Raw genomic sequence first — 24,533 nt, 5'->3', positions numbered from 1 at the left:
GTGATATTCTTAATAAGGAGCGACTCTTAAAGGCAATACAGTACTTATGCTCTATAAACTCAGTTCACCATCGAACCAAGCTCACAGTTTCCTCCAACGTTTCTTGAAATTAGCAATCTTCCACTATAGCTCTCTCTCATAATATAGCTCTCTAAACGGTCGGTCTTTCTCGAGAGTGCGAATGGAGAAAGATAAAAAGGGGAAGGGTCTATTGGTGAAAGTAAAAAAGAGAAATTCGACACGGAATGGCGAAAGAATCTCAGTGAAACGGATAAAGCTTGTGGTTTAAGCAATCTTTACTACTCGCACTCGATCAACAACCATCAAGTTTTGCCACGGCCTGCTAAAGCCGCTTTTGAGTTGAAAAATAAAGTTGGATTGAAAATTGCTGTTCAGCAGAATTGAACTGAAGGTCTGTCGCAGTAACTGATAAATAGCTACCTGCACAATATGTTCTTGCTGAGAGACCCTTCCGGACGCTTCTGCGGTCGTCATTTTGTGTTTTTCAGAATGTTGCCATAATTTGATATGTGGTCACCCAAAGGTGCAAATTGTTGGGAAGACTTTGAAAGCGAAAAAAGCCTTCTTCGTTTTTACGCGAATATGTCTTCTTTGCACGAATCAATAGGGTATGTAAACATTACGGATTGCCTCGAAATTTGCTCCGAAGACTCCCAAGATACCAACCGTGTGGGGGATTCCGTTTTTCAAAATGGATCTCCCGCAATGGCCTCTGACGTACTGCGTATCGGTAAAATTTTGATTAGCAAACTTGACAGACTAAGAGCAAAGCAGCCGATAAGAATATTGAAAAAATCCCCACACGGTATGAAGACCAACCCCTCAGGATTGAAATTGTGCAGAAGGTCATTTGTGCGGTCAGATTCGATATGCGATTCATTCCCCCAAAGAAACATCGTCCATTTCGAATTGTCACGCCTCATTCGGATTTCGATTAGATCAAGCTAAAACGACATAATTTTGCCGAATAGCACATTTCATAACCTTTCCACTGATATATAGTTTATAGTAGTTATACTTCAAATAGCGTGTCATTTGTTTCTTTTGCGAAGGACACCCGCCACGGTCTACCGTATCCATAAGTGTCAATCTAACTTAGATAGCCCGAACTTTTGGGTGCTCTCGGAGGAATTAAACGTGTCCCATAGTGAAAGGTAGTCATGATCTACTTTCCTTATATTCGGAATGTAATGAAGAACAAATCGCGTAAAAAATTGGTTTTGAAATTAATGACCAACAAATCCAAGGTGCACCATGGTGTTGATATTTTCAAAATAAATATAGTTCAAGTTTCCCTGTATTTATCTCAGTCTCACTTCATTTATAAAGTCAAAGGGCCTGTAAACATCGTGCGATTGAGTGGTCTTTAAGAATTTTTCCGACAATGAGGAACCGGCTCCGGTTTCCACGATGATTATTTGTACACAACATCACGAATTAACCGACATTTTTTAATTTACGTTACAGAGCAAATTACACAACGCCGATTAACCGCCCTTTTAAATAAGTAGTAAGCAATAGATGCAAAAAATTACATGCCTGGCCCAGAATTCATATTTATCATCTTCGTTACCGTTTCTGAGGAATGTGCATTTTTGGAACAATTTTAAGATGTCTCATAGGCTTTAGGATGATTTTAAATAATTTTAGCTCTTTCCTTGTCATATGATTTGTCGGTCCATCTAATTTGAATTTGATCGATGAGCTCTCAAAGGAAGAAAACATCCATATAATTGCATGCACGTTGCCAGCATTGCATTGTAATTGACGTCATCTTTTAGGTGAAAGGAATGTTATGTTTCTAGTGCGAAAGAATCGAGGTACCACATCAGTCAAATGCACATTCGACTATACTTTTTAATTTAGCGTTTATTTTGAAAAGCGAGAGAAATGTTTGGACTTTTGGAACACCTCCTGAACGCATTTTCTAGTGAGGATAGCTGCAAAGTGATATTTTATAATTACTTGTCAAACAAAATTTTGATCGAGAAGAACATGTTTGAAAAGATGCGATTCCGGAACACATCAAGCTCGGTATAAACTTAAGCTTGCAGTGGATGCTTCTGTGTTGAAAATATAACCTTGAAAGGAATATAATTTTACACTTATGAAACATACTTATGAGAATGGCTACGAAGTACTACTTGTCGATTTTAAAATAAGAATAAAAACCGGGAACACGTTAATGATTGCTGGCTGAACATTTAAAATTCACGAGGATGCTTTCTCTCAATGGGAGACACCAGCGATGAGTGCCTCGCTATTTATTTTGGACACACCGGTTCTGATAAATTCTCGACAGTCTTAATCTCAAATGCTAACGAAACGAAGAGAAGACAGAATGAATGATCGTACAATAAATCTCGAAGAACACAGAGAACATATACTTAACTGAAGGAAAGCGTACAGATACAAACAGTACTGCAACCTCTAACGTCCCTTACCAAGCTGATATGGGGGCGTTTCTCGTTACACCTACTTACATACTGCACCCCAATTAAAATTCATCCCAAACATACGCGAAAAATGTGCTTTGCTCAAAAGAATGTATTCATCTTCAAGAAAAATCCGTTTCGCATTTTCATTTCGCGGTTTGGTCGGTAAGCAAACATTACAACTATAAAATCGGGTTGATTGTCACATCATTTCGTTAAAAATCCCTCTCAGCAAGAGGGTTGGGACTTTTGCTGACTTATTCAAGCGCGGGTGACGTCAAATCTCGTTCTTCAAGCCTTGACGCGAAGCACGGATGGGTTAAATTATTAAATAATTTGTACCGGTCCATTTTTGCACAAGGCTAAAGGCCCCGTTGAAAGGAGTTTAACTGATCGATGACAATGAAAAGGATCTTAATAATAACGTGTTGTTTTGGCACGAGCACTCGACCTTCAGCAACACGTCTGTTCGCAGCATTTTTTTCCTTTTTGCTGTCCTAAAAGCATATGGATTGGAAAGGTGAAATATCTTGTCGTCTCGATGAAAACTCAGCGATTTATTTTCTCAGCAACTAAGTTCACTTTTCTAAGTCCTTTCTTTTTAACACCATCAAATCAATCCTCTTGATTCGGTAATTTCTCCTCTGATAGTACTATAATAGGAGGAAGGGGGAGTGTTTTTTTGCAAAATTACTTCCATGTAGAGATCAATTACAATTCTTTCAATTCATGTCAAATTTCTTAAATCTTATTAATCTTATATTTCACCACAGGTTTTGTTTTATGAACAGCTCATTGTTGAAAAAATTGTTAATTTCTCATGTTGAGCGTAAATATTCATAACCTGGCTTATATGCCGTTTATCACTAAAGATCGAGATAATTATTATCTGAGAGCCACCAACAACTTTAATATGGCCACGATCATAATTTTCACCTTGAATTTATGTCTATTTATTTGCAGCGATGCTGTGAAAGCTTTTCCTTAGCAATCTCGATATTTTTCTGGGAACAACTTTTCCCCCATACTTCTCTTGCACTGGTGAGTTTGATTTCCCGCTTTTAAATCTGTTCTGTTTCATCGTTCTTTTCGAAACCATTACACGAACTATGTAACGTTTAACCGCCGATCGAAGCAAATAACCTTTAATAAGTAGACAATCCTTATCTAACTCAATATGTCTCCTATTAGGGAAAGCAGGAGACAAGTTACGATGGGCACCAAACAAGCCATGTATATTTACAAATGAATAAAGGGGGTAAGTTTCTAAAGAAACTGTGGTGCTGCGTCGGTGGGAGTGTGTAGCAGGTAATTTAGTGTTAACAGCTAGGTTGAAAACGTAAGCAGTTGGCCACTTTAAAGAGTAAAAAAGCTGATGTTTCGAGCGTTAGCCCTTCGTCAGAGCAACCATTGCTCTAGTTGTTAACAATAAAGTACCTATGTATATTTACAGACTGTAAGCCAACGTGTTTCTTCACCTTATTGAAAAAGCCATCATTAATATCAAGAAAATATTGCCGAGCTTTCCTTAAATTTTCCTAATCACTGGTAAGCTCACCCACTAAGACGACTTTGAGGTGGTGAAAACCTCCCAGTTAGATTGAAATTCAAAGAAATGAAAATCGCGTATAGGGAGGACTCTGTAAGATCTTTATGCAGTAAGGTATTAAGCCGGATAGTGTGCTTTGATGTGCTCCTTTACCGAGTCAAAATAAGATATAACTAGTTAGACAAAACCAGTCAGTCTGAGGGTTAACGATGAAAGCTGTGATCTGATGACTGTCAACAATTTGAACAGCTGAACAGCGAAAAAAAAACAGACCGTTTTGTTTTGTAACCATAGTTACAACACTTCGAAAACTTCTGTATAGTGGTTATCAAGACACAATATTCATTTCTGTTTTCATAAACCCCCTACCTTATTGAAGTATTTCAAATATACTCAGGTTTACCAAGATAAAACCAGTCAGTCTGAGGGTTAAATATAAAAGCTACGTTCTGATGACTACAAACAATTTGAACAGCTGAACAGGTAGAAGCAAAATCAAACGCTTATGTTTTCTAACCATGGTTACAACACTTCAAAAACCTAAGTAGAGGTAAACAATATACGATTTTCACTTCTGTTACGAAACAAACACGGAATCAAATACGAGAAGCATATTATTGGTCTGAAGGTAAGAGCTGCTTATGAATATTGCTTTTAGCAGTTTTGCTGACTGCAGGCGTAGTTCAGAAAAAAAATTGTACAAAATACCGCGAATCTAATCATTTTATCGCATTCTACAAGTCAAAGTTGCCACAAACTTAAACTCTATATTAATAACGTAGAATTCTGTTCAATCGTGCTGGAGAACTTTGTGACTCCGAAAAAAAAGGAAAATAATTAAATAATTTCAGATGCCATCTGACATTTCATAGGTAGCATGTCTGTTTCATATGAACTGCAAAACTTTATTTGGCCTGGGTGGCAACTCTGTGACAGGCAGAGCCACAAAACTACTTAAGCAAACTTTGGGCCGTCCCTCCGATATTTATCAAAAATTTTCATCGGTGGAGACAAATCGTTGGCGAGTACAAATAAATGCACTCAAATCAGTTGCCGCAAGTTACAACGCAGGCTTAAGAATCTCATGTCATAAGTGCGATGTGTTCGGCGATTTCAGTCTTCATCGAACCTTTATAAGCTATTACGACTAACCAAGAGATAATTTGGGAGAGTAGAGTAGAAAATTGATAATTTACCGAGGTGTGAATGACTTGTAATAAATTTCTATGATCCTTCATTTTCATTATTATTTGCCTTTGCGGTGGTTATTTCAGCTACTTTGATGAATATTTAATCACGAAAAGTTCCACCTTGGTTGAATATATTTAAAGAGAGGAATTGATAAAAGCCCATAAGGAGAATAAAGTCTTCCGATCACCTAACTAAACGAAGTTTTCGTTTTCGTAATATCGTAATAATTAGGAGTTGCTTTAAGTAGAAATAGCTGAGAAATAAAAGCTGAACACCTGCATGACCTTTACTAACATTCAAATTCATCGGAAAACAGAATGTTTAATGACTTAGGACGACTTTGATGAGAACATGATTCTAACCATGAAGTTATACTTTTCGAATCAATTTATAGCGATGCAGTTAAAGTTTTACCTTGAAGCTATCATCAGCAATCTATTTATTTTCCTTGGAATAATCTCCACGCCATGTTTTTGTAGCACTGGTGAGTATGATTCCCATGGTAATTTTTTAAGCTTCACCGCACCTCTATGTTTATGAAATTATTTCAAGAACTATAATTATACGCTACCTGCTGATCAGAGCGAATAACGTAAAAAATCCCCCTTAGAGAAGACTATGTAAGGTTTACATGCAATAAGATATTGAGATAACATTCTTTAATGCGCTTCTTTACCAAGTCAAAACAGGTTGATTCGTTTTCTCTCGCACAGGTGACGATTGTCGAAATATCATATTTAGGGACCCAAAACCAAATATGGCAATGAGAAATCACGTGATCAAAAGTGCAAAAGTGCCGAACGTTGGGAGCTGCAGGTTGATGTGTTATGTGGAGCCTAATTGTGTGTCCATCAATATTGGACCAGTAGAGGGAGAAAACCAAAACTGCGAGTTGAATAACGCAACCGAGAAAAACCAAGCTCCATTTCTTCTTGTGAATAAAGAAGGTTACACATATCTTGCAATCGAGGTAAATTTCACATTCTTATCAAACTGAGGGAAGTCAGACAATCAATTTTCAATTTTTAGGCAAAATCAGCCTCCACTTTTTTAACTTTTGTTTTTGCCAACAGAATCCATGTAGCAGCAGCTCGTGTTTGAACAATGGCACCTGTCAAGCTGGATTCACCAGTAAAGGTTTTCGTTGTGTTTGTCGTGATGGATTTACTGGAGAAAACTGCCAAGGTTAAATCTGCCTTGTCATTTGCTCAGCTTCTTACGTTGATCTACTTTTTTTGTTCGAAGTTATTGGTTCATTGCGGTTCATTTGAGGGGATTTGGAAATTCATCAAATTTGACTCCTTAGACAATCAATTATCCACTGAAGACGAATTAATGAACGCGTCATACCCAAAGTCCGAATAGATCCTATAAGTTGTGTAGGACATAAGCCCTAATTTTTAAGGTTCTTGTTCAAGTATCCTCTTGTATCTCATATTGCATTGGATTAAAGAACGCATTTTACTGAAAAGAGAGTAAAAAACACAATTTACGGTTATAAAAAAATGTATATCTTTCAGTTTTTTTCTAATTCTTAAATACTGGTTTCAAGGCAACAAAAAGGCGTTTTAAAAGTTGTAAACATTTAAGAGCCAGATGAAATCTACGATTTTTTTCTCTTTGAGAAATAATGAAGGGAGAATCCTTGGAATAATTTTAGTTCTACAGAAAAAAATAGTATTACTTTCTTTTGCAGCTAAATGAAAATGCAAAAGGACAAATGATGTGTTAGACATCAAACCTGACAATTTTCTCATTTATTCACAGCTCTAAAGAAAAATTGTGCTGACATTTACAAAGCTGGGGAAAGAGAAGATGGTATGTACACTATTAAGGCTGATAATTTGCAAGCCTTTGAGGTATTGTGTGACCAAACGACGCTGGGTGGAGGATGGACTGTGTTTCAGAAGAGACTGAACGGCTCGGTTGATTTCTACGTTAACTGGATCGATTACAAACATGGCTTTGGTGACCTGAATGGTGAATTTTGGTTGGGATTGGACAAGATTCACCGCCTGACTTCAGATAATAACAACATGCTACGTGTGGATTTGGAAGACTTTGAAGGGAATACTCGTTATGCCGAGTATTCCAAGTTTGGTGTTATGAGTGAGAATGACATGTACAAGATGACCCTTGGTAATTATTCAGGTGAAACAAAAAGTTTTTTTATTTTTAGATTAAGAAGGGAGCGGTAGTGTTAAAATCAGTATGTTAGTAAACTCAAGGGCTTGAACAAATAGAGAAGAATGGTCGAGCGTGGGGAAATAAAAGGTGGTTTCGGTTAAACGCGTTATGCTGATGCTGCCGTTATGGGGAAGTACGAATTTCCTAAAAACTGGTTAAATCATTTTACATCGATAGCTTGCAATGGACGAAAAAAAAAATGAATTACTAAAACCTCAGTCAGCTCATCAACATGCAATCCTGGACGGCGTACACCAGACAATGATCAAATTTGAAGAAAATTCTTTTTAAGTATCTCAACGAATATACCTATAAGCATTACTACATGAATCAATTCATTTCACAGATATATGTTTTAATTAATTTAATTATCGCTAAATTGATCTGTTTTACTCATTTAACGGTTTACTATAGGCCGTATAAAATTTTGATTTGTAATGTTAATTGTGAATGCTAATAACATTGTTCACTTTGTCAGGAAATGCTGGTGACTCTCTCGCTTTGCATCGGAATATGCCATTCACCACAAGAGATCAAGATAATGATAATCGTGACTATAACTGCGCCATTAAATTCAAAGGAGCCTGGTGGTACAGAGGATGTCACAACTCGAATCTGAATGGGTTTTATTATGTCGGTCACCATTCCTCTTTTGCTGATGGCGTGAATTGGTTGCACTGGAGAGGGCAGCATTATTCCCTCAAGAGAACTGAGATGAAAATAAGACCAGTGGATTTCTGAACTATTATTTTTATTGCAAAACTTTAGCACAGTACTATTTTGAAAAAAAACCAACGACTCAATTATGTTTGAATTTATGTTCTGTATTAACCAATAACTGACTAGGGCCTGTTTATGCAGAGGTGGGGGACTTCAGGTAGGTGATCGGAGGTAACCCGCTTAGGTGGGGTAAATATAACCTCGCTGTCCATACAATCTGTTATTTCATCTTGATCACGTTTGCATTACAGGTGGGGTAATCCGCCTAGTCCGCTGGGTAGGGTAACCCTGTCGGCCTAGTATGAATTTATGTTCAGTACTAAATAATCACCAATAAGTTGGTACCTACCGTTTTAATCTTTCAAGCTTGTTTAGACTTCTGTTTGCTTCTGTGTGAGTATAATCTTTTATAATTTCTCTTGGAAGCTTCTGGGGAATTGATTGTGGTCCTTGCTACGTTTTTCAAATCAGGACTTGAAAAGTTGAATCGGTAGAATAGATCATTCAACCGATAAGGATTTTGTTTACGATGTCTCTGACGTTTCATTCGTATTATGTAGTATCAACTCGTTTTGTATTACAACATACTTCATTGAGTTACACATGGTGTATGCACCACGCGAAGGAAACATTGCTAATGTGAAACATTTTGTTCAGTTTCATTGCCTGACTTAGCAAAACGTCAGGGTGATAAACCCAGATACAAGCCCCGCGGTACCCAGTAGAGGATTAAGTTTTCTCTCTGGGTAATACGTGCTCTAATTTTTTTAATGTTTGGTCTCGGATTTTTACTAGCTTAAGGAGACAAAAAGCGAATTTTTAACATGTAGCCATCATTCTTTCCAGGACACTCATAGATAATATTTCTAGTATATAATTTTTGGTTTCTGGTTTCCTATTTTCATTATCAGAACGGGAGCAAAACAATTACGCACTCTTTTGTGACATAACAACGCTATCAAAATGAAAATGTTCCTTATCCAATGCAGAGTTACCTCTGCTGGTCACGATTTGAGCGTGCTTGATATGCTCATTGTAATAGGTAAGACGAGATAGGGTTCATCAGAACATGTACATAGTGTAATAATGCTATACGCAGAATGAGTAGTTTGTGCGTCTAAATTAGCAAATTAGGATCGCAAAGATCACCGGGGAGAATTGGAAATGGAATCCTCCAACTTTCTGCCAAACTCTACATTTCGCCAAAACTTAGCGCAGAAAAGTCCAATTCTCCCTAGCGATCTTTGCAACACTAATTTGCAAATATAGACATGGATATTAATGACCGCGTAACAATACAATAAAAAGAATTTAAAAAACGATTAAGACGTGAATAGGATATTGAATGTCATCTGCTATATATGTGCAAAGAAGTTTCTTTTGGTGAGACAAACAAACCTCCTAAAGTAGTAAAATCTCCATCAGTTTATTGATGTGGATTGTAGAAACGAAGAAATCCATCGACAAACAGAGAGAGAATGTAAAGTAGGCAAAGTTTATCATTTTAACCATTAAAAGATAAACTGTACCTTTCTCGAATAGACAGCCAGCTTCTTAAGTACATTGTATGTTAAGTGTTTATTTATCATGATCACATCTTACTTTCCTACTTGTATTTGATGCTGTAGCGTGGACGGACAAGATCACTCCACCAAGACAGAGTCACCACAGGTTAATATGTAGAGCTGCGGCTAAGAATATATGAAAGTCATATATGTATATGACTATATATATATATATGGAACCAACATAACGACCAGCTCCCAGTTGGCTTGTTGTATTAGTAGTATGTTAAGGATCAAATACTCTATTGGTCTTTGTCACAGCCATAAATTTTTATCTACAATCAACAAGTTCTAGCTCTCCCATTCCCTCCCCCGCGGACGAGAGAATGAGTTGCGTGACAAGCCCACACAAAAGCCACGGAGACAAACGTTTTAGCAATATAAAGCTTATCAATAAGATATATGCGCACTGTGTTTCTGTTCTCCACCATTACTGGCCGCAGTTAGTCATTTGCAGTTTGGTTTAAAAGTTAAACTTTTTTCCAAAAACACTATACCTTATTGAATTATTTCAGATACATTCAGGGTTGTGATGAGATAAAACCAAGCAGTGTCAGGGTTAACGATAAAAGCAATGATCTAATGACTACTAATAATTTGAACAGCTAAACAGCAAAAAGCAAAACAAACCGTTATGTTTTGTAACCATAGTGACAACACTTCAAAAACTTCTGTAGAGGTTAATAAGACACGATTTCACTCCTGATACGAAGCAAACATGGAATCAAACTACGAAATACATACTATTGATCACAAGGTAAGAAATATCTTTTTGAGCTACTTATTAATATCGCTTTGACCAGTTTTGTTAATGGCAGATATAATTTTGAAAAATTCTGAATAATATACCGAGAATCTAACCAATTAACAATTCAGTACATTCTATCGCATTCTTACGGTCAAAGTTGCCACAACTTATTATTTTCATGTATATAACGAAGGATTCTATTACGTCGTACTGGAGAGGTTGGTTACCTTATAAAAAAGAAAAATAATTAAACTTTGAATTTCAAATGCCAACTAACATTTCATTGGTAGCATGTCTGTTTAATACTAACGGCAAAAATTTATTTGGCCTGCATACCAACTCTGTCTGCTTGTAGACTGACAGACAGAGCCACAAAAATACTGAAGCAAACTTTCAGGGACGTCTCTTTGACATTTATTACATGTTTTGATCAATGGAGAAAAATCGAGTGTAAAATAATTTACGCTCACTTATTGCTGAAAGGAAAAACAAAGGCTAAAGATGACAACAACTTTAAACTTATGTCGTAAGCGTAATGTATTCCATTTCCGTTTTAAACGAAACTTTTTAAAATATTGTGACTAACCTAACGATAAATTGGGAGAGTGGAGTAGAAAATTGATAATTTAATAGGGTTTACATGACTTGTAATTTCTACGGATCCGTTATTTTTTTCTTCTTATGCCTTTTGCGGCGGTTAACTTACTCACCTAAATGAATATTTAATAGCGAGAAGTTCCACTAAGCTTCCATTTTTCACGTGAGGAGATGAAAAAGCCCGTCATCATGATGACGTCGATACTTGCGATAATATAACTAAATGAAGTACTCGTTTTCGAAATATCGTGATAATTAAGATTTCTGTGAAGTAGAAATAGCTGAGGATAAATGCTGAAGGCCTGCACATTCAAATTCATAGGAAACAGAATGTTTAATTACTCAGGACAAATTTGATATAGCCACTTTTTTTTAGCTTGAAACTATATTTTTTCAATTTATAGCAATGCACTTGAAGTTTATCCTTGAGGTTATTATTGACAATCTCAATAATTTTCTTGGAAAAATCTTTACGCCGTTTTGTTACACAGGTGATCATGAGTTTATTTCCGCTATTAACTTTTTTTTGTCTTATTTTTTTAGCGTCACTATTAGTACTTATGATCAAAGCCAAAATCTCTAAGCAGATACACCTAATCTAATTCACAATGTCTCCTATTATCCGGAATACAAGAAACAAATAACGATGAAAACAAAACAAGCTACAAAACATATATTTATGTTGCAGACCATTAGATAACGTGTTTCTTCATCGTGTTTACAAAAAGCCCTCCTCACAATACGCGCATAAAAGGAGCAAATTCATGAATTAAAACAAACCATTCAAATGTATTGTGGTGCGGTTATTAACGCTTTGAAAATATTCCCATAATTATTCGTAACATTTCTTTGCCATAGGTTAATTCACCCACAAAGATTAAATTTTGAAATGAAAACCAATCACTTAAAATTGAATTTTCAAGGGATGAAAACCCCCTTAAGAGAAGACAATTCAAGGTTTTCATGCAACAAGGTACATTCAGACCTGTAATAAGCGGTCACCCATGGGGAATGGCTTGATGACCGCTTAATACGGGTTGAACGCTAAATACAGGTTCCACGAAATAGGGGAATTATACAGAAACGAGACATACGTCATTTTATGCCATAATTGTTCAATTGATGCACCAAACTCGCTCAAAATACTACCAAAATTAAGGATTGCGGGACAAATATGGCTTAAAGTTTAGTTGAACGATTATTCTTTGTTTTGTTTGAGTGATCCCACTATAAATGACTGTTCAGTACAGGTGGAATTCAACACAAACATGCCGTGGAACAGTAATTTAATGGAACAGTGGTGAGTGAGTCAAAATAAGAAATTAGCGCGAGTAAGTGAAAACTAAACAATTAGGTTGATTCGTTTTCTCTCGCACAGGTGATGATTGTCGAAACATCATACTTTGGGACCCAATACCAAACATGGCCGTGAGAAATCACGTGATGAGGAGTGCAGAAGTGTTCAGTGAAGGTAGCTGCAGAGTGATGTGTTATATGGAGCCTAACTGTGTGTCAATCTATATTGGATTAGTAGAAGGAGGAAACCAACAATGCGAGTTGAATAACGCAACCGAGAAAAACCATGCTCCCTTTCTTCTTGTGAATAAAGAAGGTTACACATATCTTGAAATCGAAGTAAATTGCACCTTCTTATCAAACTGAGGGGAGTCACACACAAATTTAGGCTGAGGTCTTAAACTTTTTTTTCCCAACAGAATCCATGCAGTAGCAGCCCATGTTTGAACAATGGCACCTGTCAAGCTAGATTCACCAATAAAGGTTTTCGTTGCGTTTGTCGTCATGGATTCAGTGGAGATAACTGCCAGTTCAAAGCTAAACAGTACAAATGGTGTTTTCATTCACTAATCCTCTTGGGTTAGTTGAATTATATATTCACAGTGGAGAGACTGTTTTTTCATTTAGATAATTAATTGACTTACCAGTATTTCGGATCATTTAAGGGGATATGGAAATTCATCAAATCTGACTTCTTAGAAAAACTATGATCCACTAAAGATGAATTAATGAACACGTCATACCGAAACTCAGAATATATCTTGTAAGTTGTCTAGGACGAAAGCCCAGGTTCTTGTATCACAATGTTTAAGGTTCTTGTATCAACAACCTGAGACTGTTTCTGCGTCACATTGGATCAAAGAAACTATTTTATAGAAGAGAGAGCAAAAATACGTCTATTAACGGTGGTAAAAAAATCCGTCTGTTTTGAAACGAAAAACCAGTAAAAGGACGAATGATGTGTAGGACATAAACCTGAAAAGTTTGTCGTTCATTCACAGCTCTAAAGAAAAACTGTGCTGACATTTACAAAGTTGGGGAAGAGGAGACGCTGTGTACATCATTGAAATTGATGATTTGCCTGCCTTTGATGTATTGTATGACCAAACAACAAAAAAACAAACCAAACAAAAATAACAAATAATCTCAACCACATCGATGTATAATTTCGACAGCGCACTATGTAAAAGTATTCACTGATCAATCATGCCCAGTGGGACAAAAATACGAGCTTTTTTTACAATAGTTGTTACATTTGACGGCCCAACCTCTTCTTCAGACTTTAAAGCACACACTGAGAAACAAGCTGGTGAGTAACTACTGGAAGTGTATTCGCCATCAATGTCATTATCATCATCAATTTCATTGTCATTATCACTGTTATTGCTATCATAATTATTTACACCATTATCATTATCAGTATTATCATTATTTTTTAAAATCTTTTTTTAAGCTTTTCACACCTCTCTGCGTTTCTCGAAGATGCATCTCCACACTCAAATCAAGATTTTTTTGTGACATATCAGTATTGTTAAAATAAGTTCTTTTAAAGTTTTCTTTGAAATTATCACTTGAATTGTCAATTGTCAATCCGAATGGTGTTGTTGAAAGAGCAAGTGAAATCCAGCACGGAGCCTGGTGGTATCGCAGTTGTTATACCTCCAACCTAAATGGCTTCTATTATCAAGGACAGCACTCTTCCCGGGGCGCAGTGGCCTGGTTTTACTGGAAGAACAATTTCGCGTCTCTAAAAAGAACAGAGATGAAAATAAGTCCAACAGAATTGAATTTGACGCTTTCATTTGCAATTTAAACAAATTTAAATATATGATCAGACTTCTGCTTTTATTGCTCGTTATCGTTTATATTTAGTTTGTACCGGTTCATTTTTTGCAAGAAGGTCAAGGTATTCACAAGAGTTTTGTCAATCGACGATGAAAATGATGTCATCAATAACGCTCTCAGTAAGGGGCGTTCGAAAAGGTAGCCTTAGAAACCCTTTGCGGGGACCAATTTGCATTATAAACTCTGTTGATAGAACTAAGTTATCTTGTCGTTAATGACAGCCTGTTTTAACAGGAGTACAAGACCGCAATTGATTAGGTTTTCGGGTTTTAAGTAAATGTCAATAATTTCCAAGATATTATTTCTTCATCCTGGTTGCCTAAGAGAAATGAAGTTTTCAAGTAACACAGTAAAGAAGAGAAGTAATACAGAGCGAAAAGAGGGTAGGAAACCCGCTTCAAACTTTGTTGCGGCTTATTAAAAAATTTGTATCAAGCAAATTAATAAAACATACGACTGTCATGTTCTCCGATTCGGAATCGCTTTAAATGGCAAAGTGGCAGAAAGTGTTGAGCAAAACGAGTCCTGGAAAACTTACGCGTCCATGTTTAATACTAATTACTATGCTCTCGTCCAGTGAAATATGTACAGTTATTTGCAGGATTGCTGACCAAGAATCTATATATCATTTCATAACTTTTTTTCATTTTTGCACTTTAGTCAACCTTACCGTTAATCCACAATTTCACAAAGGATTAGAACTTGAATTTCAAAGTATTTTGTTTGTCTTCGTATAAGAGAGCGTAGCAGGGTGTATTTGTACTGCTCTTCACCATAAGATCATTTTTTTTAGTTCTTCAAATTACACTGTTGGAGATACTACTACTACTACTATTTACTACTACTTCTACAACTACTATTGATAATTCTACAAGAGGATATCAATATTTCCTTGTACTTCTACTATAATGATCACTATTGCCACTGCTTTTGCTGCTGCTGCAACTATTTCTACAACTAAATTATGTAAGTGGATCATTGTATGATGAATTTTTTTTACTTAGGAGAAGTTCCCCCAATGATCATATTTCCAAAAAGAGGTAATGAAAAAACCCATCAATAGAACGGCGTCGATACTTCCAAAAATACTACGAAAAATATATTTGTTATCGAAATTTCGAGGTTATGAAGAGTTCATTTTAGTAGAAATAGCTGACAAATATATGCTGAACAACTGTATGACCTTTGTTAGCATTTAAATTTATAGGAAAACAGAAAGTTTAATAATTTGAGACGACTTTCATAGGGTCATGATCATAATATATACCTTGGAGTTATAATTTTCAATTTCAGTATAGCAATGCAGTTCAGGTTTTTCCTTGAAGCTATCATTGGCAGTATCTATATTTTTCTTGGACTAACCTTCCTACAATGTTTTTGTTACACTGGTGAGTATAACTACACTATTATTAAATTTCTTGTGTTTCATTTTTCTGGCGCTGCTCCCTCGAACCATTAGAAGAACTAGGCCAATGCAAATAATCTTTAGGAAAACACATATTTTCTAACTCATCACTAATGCATATAAAGAGAGACTATTGGATATTTTTTCTTTCACCGTGTTTCAAAAAAGCCCTTAGAATATGCGCTTCTAAGGATCCTATTGATAAATTGAAACAAACGAGTCAAAGATATTGCAGTGTGGTAATTAACGCCATGAAAAAATTTCGGATATTTTCCGTAACAAATCCTTTCCGCAGGTTAGCTCATCTTTGATAAAGCGGGTTTTCATGCAGTAATTTGGTAAAATAGTGTGCTTGCAGGTGTATCTTTACCAAGTGACGATAAAAAATTGTTCGAGTAAGCGATAACCTGGACGAGTAAATCTATTCGTTTTGCTCTCCCCAGGTGACGATTGTCGAAAAATTGTATTTGGGTACCCAATACAAACCATGGCTATGAAGGATCATGTGATCAGGAGTGCAGAAGTGCCCAATGTGGGAAGCTGCAAAGTGATGTGTTATATGGAGCCTGATTGCGTATCCATTAATGTTGGACCTGTAGAAGGAGGAAACCAAAAATGCGAGTTGAACAACGCCACCAAGGAAAACCATGCTACATTTCTTCTTGTGAATAAACCAGGTTGCATATATTTTGCAATCGAGGTAAAATTTTACATTTTTACCAACCTGAGGGGTGTTATACACATAATTTCTCCTCGTTTCATGTTAAAGTGATCTTATTTTTGATTAAAGGGAAAGCTACAAAAGGTTTAGTTTGTCATCCATCAGAGGAGGTTGTTCATTTCTTGGCGCTCAAGTGATCTTATTATTGATGTAAGGAAAAGTTGCACAAAGTTTATTTTGTTTTTTTATTAACAGAATTCCTGCAGTAGCAGTCCATGTTTGAACAATGGCATCTGTAAAGCTGGATTCACTAGTAAAGGTTTTCGTTGTGTTTGTCGTCATGGATTCAGTGGAGAAAACTGCCACTTGCAAGGTCTCATAAATTGCATTTTCATACACTAATCTTCTTGGGTTAAATGAACCACTGAAATTGGGTAATTTACCGATTGTTTTTTAAATCTGTTAACGAAGTAGATTTGAAATCATTCGTAAATTAATCACTGTAGACTATTGAGAAATTATTGAAATTTTACTCCTTACACGATCCAGAGTCTCTTGTGTGCGCGGCGTTGAATCCTACAATTTTCTCATTTGTTTGTAGGCCTGAAAAATTGTGCTGAAATTTACAAAGCTGGAGAAAGAAGAGATGGTATGTACACTATCAAACCTGATAACCTGCTTACCTTTGATGTATTCTGTGACCAAACGACGGAGGGTGGAGGATGGACAGTGTTCCAGAAGAGACTGGACGGCTCGGTTGATTTCTACCGTAACTGGACCGACTATAAACATGGCTTTGGTGACCTGAATGGTGAGTTTTGGCTCGGAATGGACAAGATTTACCGCTTGACCCCATGTAATAACAGCAAGCTGCGTGTCGACTTGGAAGACTTTGAAGGGAATACTGCTTATGCTGAGTATAACATGTTTGGTGTTATGAGTGAGAATGACAAGTACAAGCTGACTACTTGGTAGTTATTCGGTAAAACAGTATCTTTTTGTCTTATTTTATTATTAAAACATAGGTCGAATTTTGTACAATTTCAAAAGTGGTGGGGGGAAGGGGGGAATGAATGGTCAGTTTTGGCTCGGACTGGACAAGATTCACCGCCTGACCTTATGTGAAAATAACATGCTACGTGTGGACTTGGCAGACTTTAAATGAAAAAATACTTATGCTTAGTGTAAGATGTTTGGTGTTATGAGTGAGAATGACAAGTACGAACTGATCCTTGGTTCTTACTCAGGTAGACCTGTCATTTCGTCTCTTCTTTTCTAGTTATTTAAGAAGGGGGGAGGAGAGTGCTGAGTAATGTAAATATCCTAAACGTCTTTAAAATCGATGGCTTTGGAAGACAAAAGAGTACCCTCAGCTCATTGATATGCAATCCTGGACAGCGCATACCGCACGTTTACTAGCCCAGAGGTCTTCGCCGGTGGAGCATGTACAATTAACCTGGCGAACTATAGCTAATCCAACTCTGATGAGTGTCTCGGGAAACGTATTTATTGGCATTATCATATTGCGTCATTCAATCCCAAGAATCTCCGACATGAATCGTAGATATTATTTAGAATGCTTTTGTTCCATATCATTATTGTTAAATTATACTTATCTGATATTTCAAGATTTGCTCTGCTTTACGAACTGCTAATTGTTGGTCAAACGTAATACTCATAGTGCGGCTCATTTTATTAGGAAATTCTGGTGACTCTCTTGCTTTGCATCGCGGTATGCCATTCACCACTAAAGATCAAGATAATGACAATTCTGAGAGTATCAACTGCGCCCTTAGGTAAAAAGGAGCCTGGTGGTACAAGAGATGTCACCACTCAAATCTCAATGGCTTGTATCTTCATGGCAGTCACTCCTCCCATGCTGATGGAGTGAACTGGTTTCACTGGAAAAATCATCATTACTCTCTAAAGAGAACCGAGATGAAAATAAGACCAGTGGATTTCTGAACTGTCATCTTTATGGCACAACAATGAAACGGTACCAACTTAACAAAAAAACGAGTGTCTCGATAAAGTATATTCAGCATTAAATAATCATTCTTACATTGGAGCTTAGCGTAATGTTATTTAGGTTTTTCTTGCTTCTTTGTGCACGTTTTTCAAAATAGGAATAGTTGATTGTGTAAAATCGGCCCGTTAACCGATAATAGTAATAATCATAATAGTAATGATAAGTTAATCTATATAACGGTACATGCAAAAAGCTCCTTATCATAGTTGGACAGTTAATTATAAGAAGCTCTGAAAAAATGCGTCTTTAATCTTTTCTCAAAAAACAGAAACTAATGGACTCAATCTAAAGTTTATGGGTTGGACATTCTATAGCCTGGGGGCAGCCGCTGAAAGGACCCTGTCTCCATAAAATTTTAAGTGGGTGTTAGGTATTTACCAGAGTTATCCTCGAATCTCAGTGGCTTGCATCATCATGGCCATCACGCTTCCTATGCTCCTCCTATCTCGGTTATACAAGCTTTGATTCTTTAAGTTTTTGACTCGTATTTTCACTTAACGGAACACAAAGCGATCGCACAGCCTTCATTTTTTCTAAGTCAATATCAGAAGAGTAAACCCAGTTGCTAATTCAGTTCTAGTTCCCTTTGATTTCTATAACGAAACCTAAAACAATTACCCAATGTTTTGACTCTAAAGAACGCTATCAGAAAAACAAATATTTCAAGTTCTAGTGTACACTGGAATGCGGAAACGTAATGTCGATGATTCTAAAGTGCTTCATATATTCTTTCTTAGCTTTTGTTAAAGTAAATACCTTGCACTGTTATTAATAAACATATTGCACTTTAAATCATAAGAACATGTTGTCACGGTTAAGGTCCATTTTGTAGATAGGGCTTCTCAGGTAATTATGTTACATAGAGAGTTTGTAAAAATACCAAATGTAAGAATGAGTATTTCCCCCCTTGCCTCGAAGCCATATCAGAATTTTGATATATCGAAAGTGGCGTATTGAATCACTTGCGACCATTGGTTAGCAGGCTGAAAGAGGGATCCTTACAGCTTTGTTTACCTATAAATGATAAAAATTTTCGATTGAAAACTTTTCGATTTTTTTTCACAATTTGAATGCGATGGGGAACGAAATCAAGAAAACGAGACCGTTCTTTTGGCTCGTTCTGCAGCTATGGCGTCCAACTCGTGTAAGGTTTTTAATTTAGACGTGAGTTTGTCCATATCTTTAGGTGCACGCCCCAGGTACTGAAGAATCTGCAAGTAGCTTTCCACCATCCACGCTTTGAAACTCATGATTCTAGTGACAAGAAGATAATTGTTAGTGACGGGTTCAAACGATTCACCTTCGTTTCACCCTTTACACCCTAACATCAGGATGCATATTCTCCATACTGCTCTCTATACATTTCCTAAGCTGATGACAGGGAGAATTTGTTTAACAATCAAGAGCTTCATGACCTTAATGTTTGATTGAGGGGTAATAATGTAAGGAGAAATTAACTTCTAGTCATTCTACAAGATCAACACGGATTCAATGAAAGCTGATTACCGGCGGTGTCTCTCCGCATATAAAAACTTTTACCGCAGCCTGTTTAGCCTACGAGCTGGCTCTTGTGTTTGGGTTTGTTTAAAACCTATGGTCGGATGTGATGTAGCTGTATCATCCAATAATTGGAAGAACAAAAACCGGAAGTAGATTCGTAACAGAGAATCGGGAGTCAGAACACTTTAAGGACAGGGAAGGTGAAAATGCCATTGAAACTGGCGGCCTCCCTATGCAATAATAACTCGTTTTGCGAACCATAAAAATTCTTTATGGAATGTATAATGAGAACGACAGGAAATTTTACCTCAGGCGATAGCACTGGGAAGAACTTCCCACTTATTTGGAAAACAGAATTACCTTATTTTCTCATCGAGGACGTATGATTCAAAGATTGTCTTCATCTTCGACCATAGACCACTATTCTCTATATGGCGCTGCAAGAAAAGGTAAAATAATTGACGTCTGAACCAGTTGCTACCGCGGAACTTTTGAAATTTTCCAAAATTCGACCTATGTTTATACTGGTAGATTAACTGGAATCTCTTTTCTTACCTGCAAAGGAATTTCGATAAAAACCAATCAAAAATCGTGAAAAAAAAGTAAAAACAAAACAGAAAAGGGACCACGGAATACAAATATATTTTCATAGATCGTCTGGCCATGAGAACAAATCTATCCATTGGCTGTGTTTAATTATAAGTTCCTGTAAAAACTAGTGTGATAGGACAAGGTTGAACACGAAGCAAACATTTTTTAGCAGGGGTAGGCTGGGGGAGAGGAAAGAGGGGAGGGGAAAGGGAAGGATATAGAATGTAGTTCTACAGGAAAAAGCTCGAATCTCTAAAACGCCCCACCGGTTGTCGAAGGGGAGAGGAGGGAGGGGGATGGGGCTTCGATCCTGATCGAGAGCTCCGAGTATTTTTCTCTGTTTAGCGTCCACGACTAATAAAGCTGCGCAAAAATTTTAGGATTTGCTGTTCGGGTTGTTAAATTTAAGGAGATTTACAAATTATGACAGTTTGCTACAATAAAAATACATCAAAAAGTCAACAAAGGAAATTAGGTGAACTTTGCCTTGCTAAAAAATGGTGCCATTAATAGGAAAATGTAAGAAACAATCTGCCTCAAGAATAAATTATTTCGAAGTAAAATAACATTATCCACACCTGAACACAAGCAGCATGCTCCGGTGGAAACTGTTAAAGAATGATTATCACTATCTCGAAGTGTCCTTAAGCGATTTTTTTCATGGTTATCAAATCCTCTTCTGTTACTCTTGAAGTAAACAGCATTCCAGCGCTTCCCCACGCGATTGACGTTGAAGAAGAACCTGACAAAAACTCTCGAAATCTGGAGGATAAAGCGACATTTAAAACGAAGAGAAGTCTTAATATCTACTCTTTAACTTACTCTTGATGAATATATCCCACTACAATTATAAAAAAAAACAAATTGTCACGCTCAAGGTCATTATTTGTGTCGAGGCTCATCTGTACATGATGCTTCATAATGAGTTTCAAAAAATACCAAATGTAATTAGTAAGAGTGGGCGAGAACACAATAGAATAACAATAAAACATGAGTTCAGGGGTGAATATCATTGGCTATGTATTGAGATATTTCTCTTAATTAGGTGGAAAGTTACAAAACTAATGGAATCTCCTGAGGCCTGTCGATGTGAATTGTAGAAAGGAGAACAAATCAATTGACAAGTAGAGAGAATGATAACCAGCCAAACTTTATCATCATAACTCTTGCAAATTAAACTACACCTTTTGCGAATAGTCATAACAAGCTAGCTTTTCAAGTTCGTCGCAAGTCAAGTGTCGATTCATCGCATCCAACTTTCTTACTTGGTGGTTTTACGTAAAGGGGAAGATCACGTCACTAACACAGAGTCATCGCAGATCCTTATGTGTAAAGTTAGGTACGAAGGTTTCTCTGATAAAACAAACAGCGAGTTACAAGGACCTGTTTCATATTAAGTTTATGTAATATTTGGTTTGTAGCGATCCATTTTTGCACGGGGGTCCAGGTATTCACAAGAGTAATGTCGATCGACGATGTAAGTGACGTCATCAATAACGCTATGTTGAGGGGTGATCGAAAGGGAAGCCTTAGAAACCCTTTACAGAGGCCAATTTGTATGATCAACTCAGTTGATAGAACTAAGTTATCTTTTCGTTAATAACAGCCTGTTTTAACCAGAGTACCCTTCCGCACACTAGGTTTTCACGCACCATGAGAAGTATCGTACAGCGCTTACTTGTAACGGTATATCACTTTCTCTGTAACACCGTATATTTTATCATCACTCAGGCCTATGGCTACCTGGGTAAAAAAAAAACCTCAAAGTCAGCATGTTTCCTTTTCTATTTTTTCGCCATTTTCCTGACGTTTCTGAGCACTTCTTATTAAGATCACTTTAATTTGTTAGCGGACATATATTGAGTCAAAATGTTTAATTTGTGGTGAAGTCGTTAATAATTTCGGCATGTACTAAAACCTGAAACAACAAAACGAAACGACCGAAGCGTAACGACCGTTGTGACTGAAACAAAACCACTACAACGATCGAGACGAGTGGATGCTGAAAAGTGGCGGACTTCACTTCAGATATTCTCTCGCATTTAAGGATTTTACATATCAAAGCCGTCACACGAAACTTAATTTTTTTTTCCTCCACGCGAGCAGCTGAAACTATAATTTGACACTTATAATAATATGTAGTTTCCAGTACGGAACGCCAGCCTCATTGAATACTGAAGCGTATACGGAAAGGAGAGATAACAGATAACGGTATTCAGTGACAACGTCTATGTCCGAGACTCTTTTATTGATTGTCTTTTTTTTAATTGAGGTTCCATCGCCGCATAATACTAAGCCGATGGCAATCGCGAGAGATCACTGAATTTTCCCGTGGGGTAGATCAGGAATAGGCCATAATCTAAACGAGAGAAAATGACGACTGACACCTGCATGACACCCGTTCATTTTACCAGGATTGACCCCATTATTTTTTGTATACTTTTTTGATCGTTTCGGTCGTTTGGTTTTGGTCGTTAGGTTCGTTTCGTTTCGATCATTTTGTTTTGATCATTTCGGTGGTTTCGCTTGTTTCGTTTTGTTTTCCTGTTTCGGGTGTTTGTAAATGTCAATAATTTCCATGATATTATTTCTTCATCCTGGTTGCCTAAGAGAAATGAAGTTTTCAGGTAACACTGTAAAGAAGAGAAGTAACGCAGAGCAAAAATAGGGTAGCAAACCTGCTTCAAACTTTGTTGCGGCTTAAAAGAATTTGTATCGAGCAAATTTAATAAAACATATGAGTGTCATGCTCTCCTATTCGGAATCGCTTTAAATGGCAAAGTGGCAGAAAGTGTTGAGCAAAACGAGTCCCGGAAAACTTACGCGTCCATACATTTTAGTTAGAATTTGTTCGTGTGCGCCCTAATTTTGCAAATGTAACGATTCACGGCAATTTCAATGACCAGCTTATTAACCACAAATGTGTTAGCTTTCACAGTTTGTCTTTCTGAGAATTCTGACTTGGACACACCACAGGTGCATTTACTTATCCAAGGTGAAGGCGGAGCCAAGAAACTGCTTTCCTAAAAAAATCAAGGTTTCCGGCCTCAACATTTAGCGTAAACGAAATTACCTCTTACAACACTGCGAAAAGCTGCCAAAAATCTTCAGGGAAACTTGCTCACTCGTTTGGTAATTTTGTCAAGAGCATTTTTTGCAGGATACTTTCTAAATTGGAAAAAGCATAACCTTACATAACACCGTAGTTAACTCCAGAGGAAAATGCGACACATTGTATTGTTTTAAAAATTTATATTTTCATAAATCTTTAATTTGAAAGACATAAAACTGGCCTAAGTTACCTCCAGCGAAAATGGATAAACATTGTTGAGTTCTAAAACTTCTTACATGTCCCGCTGAGAGTGTTTTGACCAAATAATTTGCAGCTTTGTTTAAGAGTTTAACTTGCCATATAAGTTTTTCAAAACATTCTCTGTTTTTCATTGAAGTATTTCATTGCCTGTCATATCCAGTGGTACTGAGATGTGAGATCAGTCATTTAGATTTAAACACAAAAGTTATGATCTGATGACTAACAACAATTAGAACAGCTGGATAGGAAGAATGACTGTGGCGTGTAGAATAGCGGTTTTGTTTTGTAACCATAGTTACAGAAGCTCAAACAGTTCTATAAATTAAAGGAAAGCACGACACCATAAAGTTTTCACTATTGATACCCCCAGGAACAAAATCAAGTAAGAAAACCACTTTTTCGCTTCGGAGGTAAGAAATATATCTGTGAGGTACATATCTATATTTCTTAGACCAAGCCTTTCTAGCTCAGACCAATTGTGCTAATTGCAGAAATGATCGAGAACAATTTTGAATAAATTTCTGTCAATTCAGCTACACGATATTTCACATTCTGTCACATCCTTCTCGTCAGAGTTGTTACAATTTTTTTTCTTTTAGTTTGAAGTTCTAAAAAGCCACCCGAATGTCACAGAATGCTTGGGACCAGTCTAACTAAGAAAAAGTCGGGGGATGTTTAATGCTAACTACTATGCTCTCGTCCAGTGAAATATGTAGAGCTATTTGCAAGATTGCTGACCAAGAACCTAAATATCATTTCATAACTATTTTCATTTTTGCACTTTAGTCAACTATATAGTTGATCCACAATTTCGCAAAGGATTAGAACTTGAATTTTAAAGTACTTTGTCTGTCTTTGTATAAAGGAGCGTATCAGGGTG

General features: G+C 36.8%; 1 protein-coding gene and 1 pseudogene across 1 annotated transcript; both read left to right on the top strand.

Moving 5' to 3' along the window:
- Nucleotides 1–4,498: 4,498 nt before the first annotated feature.
- LOC131799282 (microfibril-associated glycoprotein 4-like) lies at nucleotides 4,499–8,124 on the top strand. The gene is made up of 6 exons (XM_059116994.2): nucleotides 4,499–4,633; nucleotides 5,591–5,680; nucleotides 5,910–6,166; nucleotides 6,270–6,381; nucleotides 6,964–7,347; nucleotides 7,862–8,124. Exons 2-6 carry the CDS (start codon nucleotides 5,593–5,595, stop codon nucleotides 8,122–8,124), a joined length of 1,104 nt encoding a protein of 367 aa, XP_058972977.2. The 5' UTR covers nucleotides 4,499–4,633; nucleotides 5,591–5,592.
- Nucleotides 8,125–16,046: 7,922 nt separating this feature from the next.
- On the top strand, nucleotides 16,047–18,702 carry LOC136279436 (microfibril-associated glycoprotein 4-like; annotated as a pseudogene).
- The last annotated feature ends 5,831 nt before the right edge of the window (nucleotides 18,703–24,533 follow it).

Source organism: Pocillopora verrucosa, chromosome 3, assembly GCF_036669915.1.
Source record: "Pocillopora verrucosa isolate sample1 chromosome 3, ASM3666991v2, whole genome shotgun sequence".
Classification (NCBI taxonomy): Eukaryota; Metazoa; Cnidaria; class Anthozoa; order Scleractinia; family Pocilloporidae; genus Pocillopora; species Pocillopora verrucosa.
The sequence above is the reverse complement of the archived record's forward strand: the minus strand, read 5'-3'. Positions and strand labels throughout refer to the sequence as shown.